Source organism: Rana temporaria, chromosome 9, assembly GCF_905171775.1.
Source record: "Rana temporaria chromosome 9, aRanTem1.1, whole genome shotgun sequence".
NCBI classification, from domain to species: domain Eukaryota; kingdom Metazoa; phylum Chordata; class Amphibia; order Anura; family Ranidae; genus Rana; species Rana temporaria.
Window position 1 is genome coordinate 24,110,496 of NC_053497.1, and position 13,357 is coordinate 24,123,852.

Sequence of the window (13,357 nt, forward strand, 5' to 3'; positions counted from 1 at the left end):
TTTCGGCCGCTAGTGGGGGTTAAACGTGCCCCGCTAGCGGCTGAATACCTCGGCAAAAATGACGGTTAAGCGCCGCTAAAAATAGCGGCACTTTGCCGCCCGTGCCCCAGTGTGAAAGAGGCCTTATGCATAGGATGCATTAAGGTTAAAAAAACACGAAAGTTTACAACCCCTTTAAATTTTCATTGTGAGATGGTGAAATAACATTATGGACCTCATCCATCAAAGGGTCTGGGAGGTAGGGCAGTTCTTGGCACTTATAATAGTAAGCTCCTAGATTATTCGGAGGAGAATTCGATTGGATGTATGGTAATTGGTAACAAGAATTGCTGTTTCTAATGACTAGTGTATGTGATTGGAAATCGATGGATCACATTGTATGGTTTTTCGTCCTCTGTTCTTACAATGGGGTCTTGGCATTGTTACCTACAGGAGTTGCCTCGATACCAGGAACTTATATTTGAGGAGCTGTCGAAGTTTGTTCTGGTGGAGAACACATATGAAGAGGTTGTGCTGCAGACTGTGATGAGGGACATCGTGCAAGGTAAGAAGAAAGTGGTGTGGCTGTTGGGTGGCACTGTACAAAGGTACAACTTTAACTAGAGGGCAGAACAAGTAAGACAAATAAAATGACACACTGGGGAATTAATCAAAACTGGAGCAGACAGAAGCTTGATTGGTTGCTATACACATCTGCTCCAGATTCTAACAAGCTGATTGGCTACTATGCACAGCTGTTCCAGATTCTAACTTCAAACAAGCTGATTGGCTACTGTGCTCAGCTGCTTCAGTTATGACTAATTCCCCTCATTGTATATAAAGCTGTGTAGCAATAGAAAGAAACTGTAGAAAAAGGGTCCCTTTTATGTGTAACCACTTGACCCCCGGAATGACCAGGCCATTTTTTTTAGTGATACGGCACTAAGTAACTGACAATTGCATGGGCGTGCAACGCTTTACCCAAAGACAATTTTTGTGTCCTTTTTTTTCCTTCCCACAAATAGATCTTTCTTTTAGTGGTATTTGATCATCTCTGCCGTTTTTAATTTTTTTGCGCTGTAAACAAAAAAAAGGCAGAGAATTTTAAATAATTTTATATATTTTTTTTACTTTCTGCTATAAAACATCCGAAATGATAATGTAAACATTTTTTTTCATAATATGTATTCTGCTACATATTTTTGGTAAAAAAAAAAAATACCAATAACCGTATATTGATTGGTTACCACTAACTAGGGGACATTTGTATTTATTGGCGTATAACACTCACTTTTTTTTTTACCCTGAAAATGGAGGGTAAACTGTGCCTGCGTGTTATACACAGGGGGCTATGGAAAGTTTTTTTCCTGAAACTTTCCTTTTAAAGTTAGGGTGCGTGTTATATGCCGATAAATAGGGTAATTACTAGTAATGGTGGGGATTAGGGACAGCAACATTGCAGCGGACAAATCGGACACTAACTGGCAATTTTTGATGAGCAGTGCTTAAAAAAAAAAAAAAGGAGCTGTCGTTCTAATAATGACACTGGCTGGGAAAGGGGTTAACATCAGGAGCGATGGGTGAGGTGCTTTGACTAAGGGAACGCAAAGCTCTGTGTTCCTGCTTTGCAGAAACACAGGATCAATACTTTCCCTTCTGACAGAACAACAATCTGCCTTGTTCACAGAGGCAGATTGTTGTTGTAATCAGCAGGTGCTGGTGGACATAGAGCCTGCGGTACCCGTAGCTGGGCTCTCGCTTTGTGAGATCACGGCAGAAGCGGGCCACTGCATGCCCCAGACGTGTCTGATCGTGTACTAGGTACGTGATTTAGCAGAGTGGCCGCCCTGCCGCAGTAAATGTACGGTGGGCAGTCCGCAAGTGGATAACTATACAATCTAATGGGAGAAGGGGTAAAAACAGGAGAACGGGAGTGTATATGCAGCAGAGATGAGAGAACCAATGATAGATCAGTGAGTGAAATAGCAACTTGGAGCACCTTTATACTGTGTGCTTGACTGCAGAGGTGGGAATGAGGCCTCGTTGACACAGACAGCGGTAAAAAAAAAAGTAGGCTGTTGAGTTTACACACACAGCTCCCCGCTCTGTAACGAGCGGGCACGGGAGTCGGGGGAGAGCACACACTTTAGGGCTGGCCTTTCCTCCTGGCAGCGGTGTATTGGCAATGCTGGATGCTTGTAAACGCATTTGATGCTTTTAGACCCATCAATTCATTTCATTGACAAGGATAACAATTTATTCTGTCCATCAATTAAATAAAGTGGTAATTGCGCCTTTACACGCATCAAGTGTTTTTTTTTTTCTGCCTAAAAACGCCCCTGCCTCTAAATGCCTATATGTGCATGGACCCATAGGCTAACATTTATGGACATTAAAAGGCTGGAAAAAAAACAGACGCCCCCCCAAGAGCAGCGTTAAAAATGTCCAGTGTGCTTAAGGCCTAAGAAAGGACTGAAGTATCACTAGCTTGAAGAGTATTCTAGTAGGGTGTGCACTGGCAGTTTGGTTGTAGCGATCATGGAAAATGACATAAAGGGCCAGATTCACAAAGAGATACGACGGTGTATTATCTACAGATACACCATCGTATCTCTGACGTAAACTGGTCCTATCTATGCGCCTGATTCATAGAATCAGATACGCATAGATAGGGCTAGATCTGACAGTGTTACAATGTGTTACACTGTCGGATCTTTTTTTCAATTTAAAAATGGCGCCGGGGGCGTTCCCGCTGATTTACGATAAATAATATGTAAATCAGCGAGATACGCAAATTCACGAACGTACGCGGACCCGTCGCAGTGTTCTTACGTCGTTTCCGTAGCGGTTTTCCCGTCGTATACTTACCCCTTCTTTTATCAGGCGCAGCCAATGTTAAGTATAGCCGGCGTTCCCGCGTCGAATTTGAATTTTCCTATGTCGTTTGCGTACGCCGATTCACGAACACGCGCGTCGCAAGTCCCGCTCACGTCGCAACCACTGACGTCCTAGTGACGTCAGTGGGAGCAATGCACGCCGGGAAATTCCCCGGACGGCGCATGCGCATCTAAATCGGCGCGGGAACGCGCTTGATTTAAATAGTACACTCCCCTAGCCGCGGAATTTGAATTCCGCTGGGGGATTTAGGATCCGCCGTCGCAAGTTTGGAGGTAAGTGGTTTGTGAATTAGCCACTTGCCTCCTAAACTTGCGGGAGCGGATCTTAATTCACGTAGATCGAGCGGATCTATAGATCCGCTGAGCTACGTGAATATGGCCCAAGGTGTGTAATTGGTGAAAGTCAGGTCAGCTTCTCCATTAACGCCAGACTAATTCCTCAAAGTTTGAGTATAAATGGCAACTGTATAATAATTCCATCCTTTCTTTGTACCTTCCCAGCTGTAAAAGATGCCGCCACGCAGCGAAAACATAACTTGTTCCGGGACAGTATGGTATTGCACAACAGTGATCCCAACCTTCACCTCCTGGAAGATGGGCCTCCCATTAATTGGACTGAAAATCATTCCAACAACACGGATTCCTCTGGAGGTCGGCATGGTAGACAACGCCAAGTGGTATCCCTTATTCAGGACGACGACGCCCCTGAATACCTGGAATCCTGCCAGGAGGCCCCAGCCAATGACAATATCCCTGAAGAACCAGAGTCCAGCGATGTTGGCACAATCCGAGGCATGCTTGTCAAAGAGTTTGATGTTGAGGTTCCAGACGATACACAGATCCCACAACATGACATAGCACAAGCACCCCAACATGCACTACCGGAGGAACAGGTGACACAGGTCACTCAATCCCACACAGAGCAGGTGAGGCCCAATGACCCTCAGGCCCAGGAAGAAGAGAACACGTCATTTGGTGGACATCCTGAAGATAATGTGGATCACAGTCATGTAGAGCAGACAGTGGCACCTTCCACCACAGATGCGTCTCCAGAAAGAGCATTGGTACACAATTACCAGAGGGTTTCAGATCATACAGAACAAGGCGGCCATGGTCATCAGGAAGAGGAACCACCCCATCATTTGCTGACACAAGAACATTTGCGCACAGATGATCAAAAGTTACTTCATGAGGCTGCTCCTCAATTAAGTGACAACAAGGCAGTCAACCACGAATCAGTCATGGAATATGTGAGCCATGAACGCCACGCAGCAGAGGAGCCGAAACACCACGCAGCAGAGGAGCCGAAACACCACGCAGCAGAGGAGCCGAAACACCACGCAGCAGAGGAGCCGAAACACCACGCAGCAGAGGAGCCGAAACACCACGCAGCAGAGGAGCCGAAACACCACGCAGCAGAGGAGCCGAAACACCACGCAGCAGAGGAGCCGAAACACCACGCAGCAGAGGAGCCGAAACACCACGCAGCAGAGGAGCCGAAACACCACGCAGCAGAGGAGCCGAAACACCACGCAGCAGAGGAGCCGAAACACCACCCAGCAGAAGAGCCGAAACACCACCCAGCAGAAGAGCCGAAACACCACCCAGCAGAAGAGCTGGAACACCACCCGTCACAGGAAAAAACTGTCCATCCCGAGAGCTTGCCTTGCCAGTTGCCGCAAGTGATTATTACTTCACTTGCCACTCCTTTAGAAGAGGACACCCAGTCTGAGGGGCTTCACAATTCCACGTCGCATGCAGTACATTCCACCCCAGATGATAGTGGCTTCCAATCACCCATGAGCGAGGAGGAGGAAGAGGGTGAAGGGTACCGGGAAACTGTACCAGCTCCACAAAAGAAAGAAGAGGTCATTACCAAGTTCTGAGGCCCTGCACAATGGGACTAAGCTTTTACTATGAACTTATGGAGGGTAGAAGCAGCGCCAGAATCTCCCTCCTTTTGGCACAAAACGTCTTATTTAAATGCTTTTTTTTTTTGCTCTGCACCACACCCCACCCCTTTAGCTATGCCAACGCTGGAGTTTTTGCTATTCCCTATGACATACAGTGTTTTAATATTCCACAATCATCACCCCCCTATCCGCGTCGTGTAATGTTGTCCCCCAACCCCCCACTGTAATTCACTAGTGCAAGTTTTATCCTCCGAGCTTTAATGTGCAATGTTACTATTCCCGTCACAAAGCTTCCAGTACTGCCACTATCACAGACGATTGTTTCTCTTTCTAGGACACACACACTCATCTGCACACTGCTTTGTATAAACACTCGGTACACAGCAACGAGACACAAACACTAACCCAAAGAAAAGCGCCTTGAGGTGCCCTTCCGTGGAGGACTTCACTGCGCAGACCCTACAGCCTCCCTTGCATGTGATGGATGGTGTGTGGTGTTATGGGTTCATTCTCATACACAATTTCACATTGTTTATGTAAAACACAACTTTACCTGAAATATCCACATTCTGCAAAGGTCCAGCCATTCCAATAGGTCTTGCAATCTAAAAACGAGGACATACTCCAAAAGAGGTTCTTATATATCTGAACGTTAGGTTGTCCTCTATAAACATAAGGATTTAGCTTCATGTTTGACTTTTATCACTCAGTAGGATGATTTCATTCCCCATTACAAAGCAACGTTCTTTTACACTATGGGCCAGATTCTGAAAGGACTTACGACAGCGCAGCGCCATGTCGTAAGTCCTAATCTGACCCGTCATATCTATGTGACTGATTCTTAGAATCAGTTACGTATAGATATCCATTAGATTCGACAGGCGTAAGTCTCTTACGCCGTCGGATCTTAACTGCATTTTTTTTTTTGACCGCTAGGTGGCACTTCCGTCGAATTCCGCGTCGAGTATGCAAATTAGCTAGATACGCGAATTCCCGAACGTACGCGCGGCCGACGCATTAAAGTTACGACGTTTACGTTAGGCTTTTCCCGGCGTATAGTTGCTCCTGCTATATGAGGCATAACAATGTTAAGTATGGCCGTCGTTCCCACGTCGAAATTTGAAAAAGTTACGTCGTTTGCGTAAGTCGTCCCTGAATGGGGCTGGACGTCATTTACGTTCACGTCGAAACCAATGACGTCCTTGCGGCGTACTTTGGAGCAATGCACACTGGGATTTGTACACGGACGGCGCATGCGCTGTTCGTAAAAAACGTCAATCACGTCGGGTCACCAATCATTTACATAAAACACGCCTCCTCATTTGAATTAGGCGCACTTACGCCGGCCCCATTTACGCTACGCCGCCGTAACTTAGGAGGCAAGTGCTTTGTGAATACAGCACTTGCCTCTCTGATTTACGGTGGCGTAGCATAAATACCTGAATCCAGCTATGAATGTTCTTTTTCTCTAGGGGACAGTTGGAAATCTTAACATTCCATCACCTTTCAGCTAGAGATGGGCGGATTAGAAGCCTGCAGCTGTATCTCTGGCAGTTTTACATTCCGTCAGTGTTAGACTTGTATGGTGAACCCTGCGCACTCACACACAAAACCTCCGACACAGCTCTTTCTGTGATGTACATTCCTTACGTGTGTATGTAAGATGAACAATCTCTGCGTGTGACCGGACAGAATGTGGGAGCGGTTCTTGCCTGACATCATCACTCCATGCACAACCTTGAGGCAACCTCATATTCTGAAGCCAAACAAGTGCCTTCTCTCTACCAGTACAAACCCGCATCTCCCCTCCCAAATATATATATTTTATTAAAACTTTTAAATGTTTTAAATAATAAAAACAAAAGCTTCTAATTAATAAATAAAAACTTTATTGTAAGAAAACTGTCATTTATCTGAAACATTTCCTTTTATATTTTACAAATACACATTTTATATTCATTTAGCAAAAGTGGGCGCAGCTAGAGGCCTCCTAAGGTCCTCTCTTTGGGAACATGTTGGATGTTCCAGCTCCTGCAGCCTCTCCCTGCCTCCGTCTGGCAGCGCAGGGGCTGAAAACTGCAGGGCTGGTCTGCAGAAGCCTGACATTGCACCACTGATCACGGTGCAATGCTTCCTAGGCTCCTGCAGGAAAAAATAATGCACATTAAAATTTTCTTACAAAGTGAACTGGCTTTTTTTTTTGTGAATACACAAGGTTCCAGCGGCATCGGTGACTGGTATATGCCAACAGCTGCGGCCGCTTAGATTGTACATACCAAGGACAGGCTGAGAGGAGCCTTAGCTGTTTGGATGTAGGATCACAACCAGTAGTTGGAGATGGATGTCAGAGCCTGGAAGCATCCATGCTGGGACATCCATCGGTAACCCCTGGTTTTTCAAATACATACAAACAGCCAGGGCTTCTATCAGCCTGTCATTGCTTTGCATAGAGTGGTTGCAGCTGTTCACACGTGCAAGAAGTTGTTTAGGCCCCTTTCACACTGGGGAGTATTTCAGGCGTTTAGCGCTAAAAATAGCGCATAAATAACGCCTGAAATACTCCTGCCCCAGCATTCCTAATGTGAAAGCCCTCGAGCTTTCACACTGAGGCGATGCGCTGGCGGTAGAAAAAAAAAATCTCCTGCAAGCGGCATCTTTGGAGCGGTGTGTATAACGCTCCTTCCCATTGAAAACAATGGGACACTGCGGTAATGCGCCTCTGCAGAGGCGCATTGCTGGCGGTATTAACCCCCGCTAGCGGCGAAAAAGGGTTAATACCTCACAGCTAGCTGCCGAATACCGCCGCAATTCCGACGGTATATCGGCGCTATACCTCCCGCCCCAGTGTGAAAAGGGCCTTATTCTTGCCTCTGGTACCCAGTCTATGCACATAATAGCCTGTGTGAAAAAGGCCTACATTTCTTAATATCCTCCAATTAAAAACAGTTCAAAGGCGCTCGATTACCCAAGCAACACACTTTTGGGGGGATTTACTAAATCTGGTGCCGCTGTGCATAGTAACCAATCAGCTTCTAACTTCTGCTTGTTCAATTAAGCTTTAACCACTTACGGACCGGAGGGATTTTTGCGATACGGCACTGCGTTGCTTTAACTGACGATTGCGCGGTCGTGCGACGTTGTACCCAAACAAAATTGATGTCCTTTCTTTCCCACAAATAGAGCTTTATTTTGGTGGTATTTCATCACCTCTGCGGTTTACAATTTTTGCGCTATAAACAAAAGAGCGACAATTTTGAGAAAAAAAAATTTTTTTTGCTATAATAAATATCCCCAATTTAAAAAAAAAAAAAATCTTCATCAGAGTAGGCCAATATGTATTCATTTTTGGTTAAAAAAAAAAAAATCGCAATAAGATTTATAGCTTTTACGAAATAGGGAATAGATTTGTGGCATTATTATTTTTATTTTACTGGTGGCAGTGATCAGCAATTTTTAGCGGGATTGCGGCTGGCAGATTGGACACCTGACATTTTTTGGGAACCAGTGACACTTATTAGTGATCAGTTCTAAAAATGTTATTGTACTAATGACACTGGAAAAGAAGAGGTTAACATCAGGGGCAATCAAGGGGTAAATGTGTTCTCTCACTGTGTTCTAACTGTCAGGGGGACTGTGTGACTTGGGAAAAACACAGATCTGTCTTCCTGTTTAGCAGCAAGACAGGATCTGTGTGATCTGCCCTGTCAGAACGGAGATTTGCCTTGTGTAAATAGGCTGATCCCCATTCTGTCACTGCGGGGAACGATCGCGGGTGGCAGGCGGACACAGAGTCTGCCGTACCCGCTGACTCGCTCCACCGCTGGCCAATGGGGGCACGTGCGCGCCCACAAAAGCGAGATCCTGCGCCGACGTACACCTACGGCGATCCGCAAGATCGTGCCACAGTATAATAATGGCGGCTGGTCGGTAAGCAGTTACCGTATTTATCGGCGTATACCGCGCAGTTTTTTTGCCCTGAAAATCAGGGCAAAATCGTGGGTGCGCGATATACGCCGATACCCGTGCTGTGTTTGAACCACTGCGCCGGCATATACCGAGCACAGTACACTCGGGTAGGCTCGGCTGCTCTCGTGGTCACGTCCTGTACGTCCTTTACGCGAGAGGAGCCGAGCCTGCCCGAGTGTACTGCACTCGGTATATGTCGGCGCAGTGGTTCAAACACAGAGCGGGGAGGACACCACGATAGCCGCAGAAGGACGCCGGACCGGACGAGGCTGCCGATGGACGACGGGCAAGACACCGACGAGGGGCATCCAAACTGTAAGTATTTTTTTTTTTCAGGAATTTTCCTTCAAGGTCGGTGGTGCGCTTTACGCCAGGGCGCGTTATAGCACGATAAATACGGTAATAAAACCTGGAGGCTGGTTATTATGCACAGCTGCACCAGCTTCTGTGTGCATCCGTTTTAGTAAATGACCCCCTTTCTCTGTCTGCTGATTTTTTCATAAAGTCCTTTAAAGATAAAAAAAAAAATAGAATTTTTTTTACACAGTTTTTTTAATAGAAAAATATCAGGATTAAAAAATTGGCAGCAAATCCATTTAGCTTGTACCTGAGACCATGCAATGAAACACAATCCTCCACCTTGAAATATCTTGCAGCATAGTACATATATATCTACAATTCCTACTGAGGCTCGTTTTGTGAAAAGGAATCGGGTAGTTTTTTTTTAAAGCGAAGCCGTACTTACCGTTTTAGAGGGCGATCTTCTCCGCCGCTTCCGGGTATGGGCTTCGGGACTGGGCGTTCCTATTTGATTGACAGGCTTCCGACGGTCGCATACATCGGGTCACGATTTTCCAAAAGTAGCCGAACGTCGGTGCGCAGGCGCCGCATAGAGCCGCACCGACGTTCGGCTACTCGTGACGCGATGTATGCGACCGTCGGAAGCCTGTCAATCAAATAGGAACGCCCAGTCCCGAAGACCATACCCGGAAGGGGCGGAGAAGATCGCTCTCTAAAACGGTAAGTACTGCTTCGATTTTTTAAAAAAACACCCGATTCCCCTTGACAAAATGAGCCTCAATCTAATGTGGAAAAAAAAAATTCGGGTGAACTCCCGCTTTAAGGGCCGTCATACTGATCCTGGCTTCAATACCTACTGATTAGCAGCAGGAAGAATTATGCTGTCAGCAAAATATGACAGTGGGGGTTACTTACACAAGGCAAATTCACTTTGCACTTGGAAGTGCAGTCGCTGTAGGGGTAGATCTAAAATGAGGGGAAGCTCTGCTGATTTTATCATCCAATCATGTGCAAGCTAAAATGCTGTATTTTTTATTTTCCTTGCATGTCCCCCTTGGCTCTACAGCGACTGCACTTCGCATTTATAGTGCAAAGTGGGTTTGCCTTTAGTAAATAACCCCCCAATGTTTTCTCTGCAGCTTAGCTCACCCTGCTCTCCCCTCCCAGATATCCATCACTGGACATGAGTTTAAAGGGCAAGGGTCAAAGTTCGAATTTTCGTTTGCATTTCGCACCATTAAGTGGGCTGCGGCAACAGCCGATTTTCATGCGGTCATCGATTTGGAGTAATCGGGCATGTTGGAAATTTTTTGAGAAATATTCTAATCAATGATGCGAGAAATGTAAATCGAAAAAGAAATTTGCATGTGCAAGAAAAGAAAATTCCCAGCCACGAAAATTATTTTCTGTAGCAACAGGTGGTGACATTGAAGGCTTGGCTGGATGAATTTCGAAATCAATGGTGGCGCCGCCATTAGATCACCAAATTTCTAATTTTCAATAGAAAATTCTTTCGAAATTTGACCATTTATGTCCAGCCTAATGCCGCGTACACATGATCATTTTTCAGCATGGAAAAAACGTTTTTCAAAAACGTCATTTAAAATGATGGTGTGTGGGCTTCACATCATTTTTCAGGTTCTGAAAAACGACCAAATTTTTTTTCGAACATGCTGCATTTTTTAATGTCGTTTTTCGGGTTGTAAAAAATGATCATGTGTGGGCTAAAACTACGTTTTAAACCCGCGCATGCTCAGAAGCAAGTTATGAGACGGGAGCGCTCGTTCTGGTAAAACTACCGTTCATAATGGAGCAAGCACATTCATCACGCTGTAACAGACAGAAAAGCGCGAATCGTCTTTTACTAACACAGAATCAGCAAAAGCAGCCCCAAGGGTGGCGTCATTCCGCATGGAACTTCCCCTTTATAGTGCCGTTGTACGTCACCGCGCTTTGCTAGATCATTTTTTAAAAACGATGGTGTGTAGGCAACATCGATTTAATGATGAAGTTGGGAAAACGTCGTTTTTTTTTCATGCTGAAAAATGATTGTGTGTACGCGGCATAAAAGTCACTGCTGAAGAAGAATTTGGAGGATTTCCGCATTTGCTGTGACCTTTTAGAAAAACTACTCCACACAGCTTGAAGCAACATAGGCCAGTGAAGGCTTGTTTAAGGCTGGGTTCACACCTCTGAACTGGATGAGGATTTTTTCCCGCATCCAATTCGCATTAGAGGAGTTTGTGATCGGCTCTGCTATCTCTGACGCAGTTTGCACGAGAACGCGTTGAGTCTTTGGCTCCGTTTCAGGGCCGAATTCTGGCAAAAATCTGTCCCTAAAAAAGGGAGAACAGGGAAGCACTGGACCCCTGCTGCAAACCACATCCATCAGAGGTGTGAACCCAGCCTTAAAGCGGGGGATCACCCTAAAAAAAAAAAATGTTGTCTACCATGCCATCCAGCATACTAGCGTCAGCTACAGTATGCCTTTATTTATTTATTTATTTTTGCGCTGTATTTACAGTTTATTCCTTAATTTAGTTTCAGACTCCCACGGGGAAAGGCGTTCCTATGAAGAGGGGAACATGATTGACGGCCGGCAATGGCGCGTCACGCGTTCCGAAAATAGTCGAAATAGGCCTCGGATCTATACGGCGCCTGCGCAGTTAGCTCCTAGTCTGTGCGCAGGCGCCGTATAGCGCTGTGAAGAGCCAAGTCCTACTCCGGCTATTTTTGGAACGCGTGACGCGCCATAGCCGGCTGTCACTCATGTTCCCCTCTTCATAGGAACGCCTTTCCCCGCGAGAGTCTGAAACTAAAGGATTAAACTGTAAGTACAGCGCAAAAAAATAAAGGCATACTGTAGCTGACGCTAGTATGCTGGATGGCATGGTACAAAGTTTTTTTTTTTAGGGTGAACCTCCGCTTTAAGCTCATTACTTGAATGTCCATTGCCGAGTCACAGGTTCACTTTAGGTATGCGATACATAGATTTAATTATATTGGGCAAGTGGAATCCTCCTTTTAATATGTAGCTATCAATACAGAAAGAAAACAGTCTAGAATGGGCTTCATCTGAGCTTTTCATGCTGCTGATGTTCATTGGAAAATAACATTAAAAAAAAAATCCTCGCTGAGGTGATCTCTGTACCTCTGCCCTATACATGTACAGCAGGGATATGCAATTAGCGGACCTCCAGCTGTTGCTGAACTACAAGTCCCATGAGGCCTAGCAAGACTCTGACAGCCACAAACATGACACCCAAAGGCAGAGGCATGATGGAACTTGTAGTTTTGCAACAGCTGGAGGTCCGCTAATTGCATATCCCAGATGTACAGAGATCACACAGGATAGCATGTTCAAGACCACCTAATAGCTGGACAGCTAAAATTTAATTAAATAACATTTTTTATATTTCTGCTGCAGTGTGGGCAGATTAAGAGGTGGGGGGTACACCATAATGTACTAAAAACAGGTTAAAAAAAAATAAAGGCCACCTATCTTATGTGTCCCTGGACCCTACAGCTGTGCAACCAAACTCTATACCCAAACTGCCGATTAGGCTAATGAATAGGGGTCCTTCTAATCAGGATGTATAGGAGTGTAACCATAGGTAGAGGGTTTAGTTCAGAGATGCGAGGGCCAGTTATTATACCCGAGACATCATGTAAAAAGCTCGTAGTAATTAGTGCAAGTAATATCTGGAAGACGGACCAATTATCTGTACTCCTCCCAGCAGCAGGATTCTACAGACTGTGCGCCTTTGGGAATTTAGCAAGAAGAGGGAAGGCCAAGTAATATCCAAGGCCAGACCCAACGATAACCGACAAGAAAATGGCAGAATTGTAGGACATGACACACAACATCAGACCATATCCAAGGAAAACCTGCGACGTGTGCAGCAGAGCCAATGAGGAGTGCAGGAACCACCATCTGTGTGTAAAGAGAAGAACGGTGAGAAATGAGACAGTCGTTCTATTCTATCTTCTACATCGGGGATATGCAATTAGCGGACCTCCAGCTGTTGCAGAACTACAATTCCCATGAGGCATAGCAAGACTCTGACAGCCACAAGCATGACACCAGAGTCAGAAGCATGATGGGACTTGTAGTTTTGCAACAGCTGGAGGTCCGCTAATTGCATATCCCTGTTCTACATGAAACAAAACACTCTTTTACATAGTAGGTGAGGGTGGAAAAAGACACAAGTCCAACCTATGTGTGATTTTATGTCAGTATTACATTGTATATCCCTGTCTTCTTTTGGCTGTAGTAAGGGTTTGAATCTCTGTCCTGCTTTA

At 45.5% G+C, this 13,357-nt stretch overlaps 2 protein-coding genes across 2 annotated transcripts in view; one reads left to right on the forward strand and one right to left on the reverse strand.

The window, feature by feature from the left end:
- The window catches only part of LOC120913192 (protein Niban 2-like), a 152,904-nt gene extending 147,426 nt beyond the window's left edge, over nucleotides 1-5,478 (forward strand). The window contains exons 14-16 of the mRNA XM_040322976.1: nucleotides 433-544; nucleotides 3,378-4,424; nucleotides 4,497-5,478. Of these exons, the coding sequence (XP_040178910.1) occupies nucleotides 433-544; nucleotides 3,378-4,424; nucleotides 4,497-4,762 (1,425 nt within the window). The 3' untranslated portion in view covers nucleotides 4,763-5,478. The remainder of the gene's footprint in view (nucleotides 1-432; nucleotides 545-3,377; nucleotides 4,425-4,496) is intronic.
- A 6,849-nt stretch (nucleotides 5,479-12,327) lies between these two features.
- SLC31A2 (solute carrier family 31 member 2) overlaps nucleotides 12,328-13,357 on the reverse strand; it is a 34,256-nt gene continuing 33,226 nt past the window's right edge. Inside the window, exon 4 of the mRNA XM_040322977.1 lies at nucleotides 12,328-12,989. Within this exon, the coding sequence (XP_040178911.1) occupies nucleotides 12,803-12,989 (187 nt within the window). The 3' untranslated portion in view covers nucleotides 12,328-12,802. The remainder of the gene's footprint in view (nucleotides 12,990-13,357) is intronic.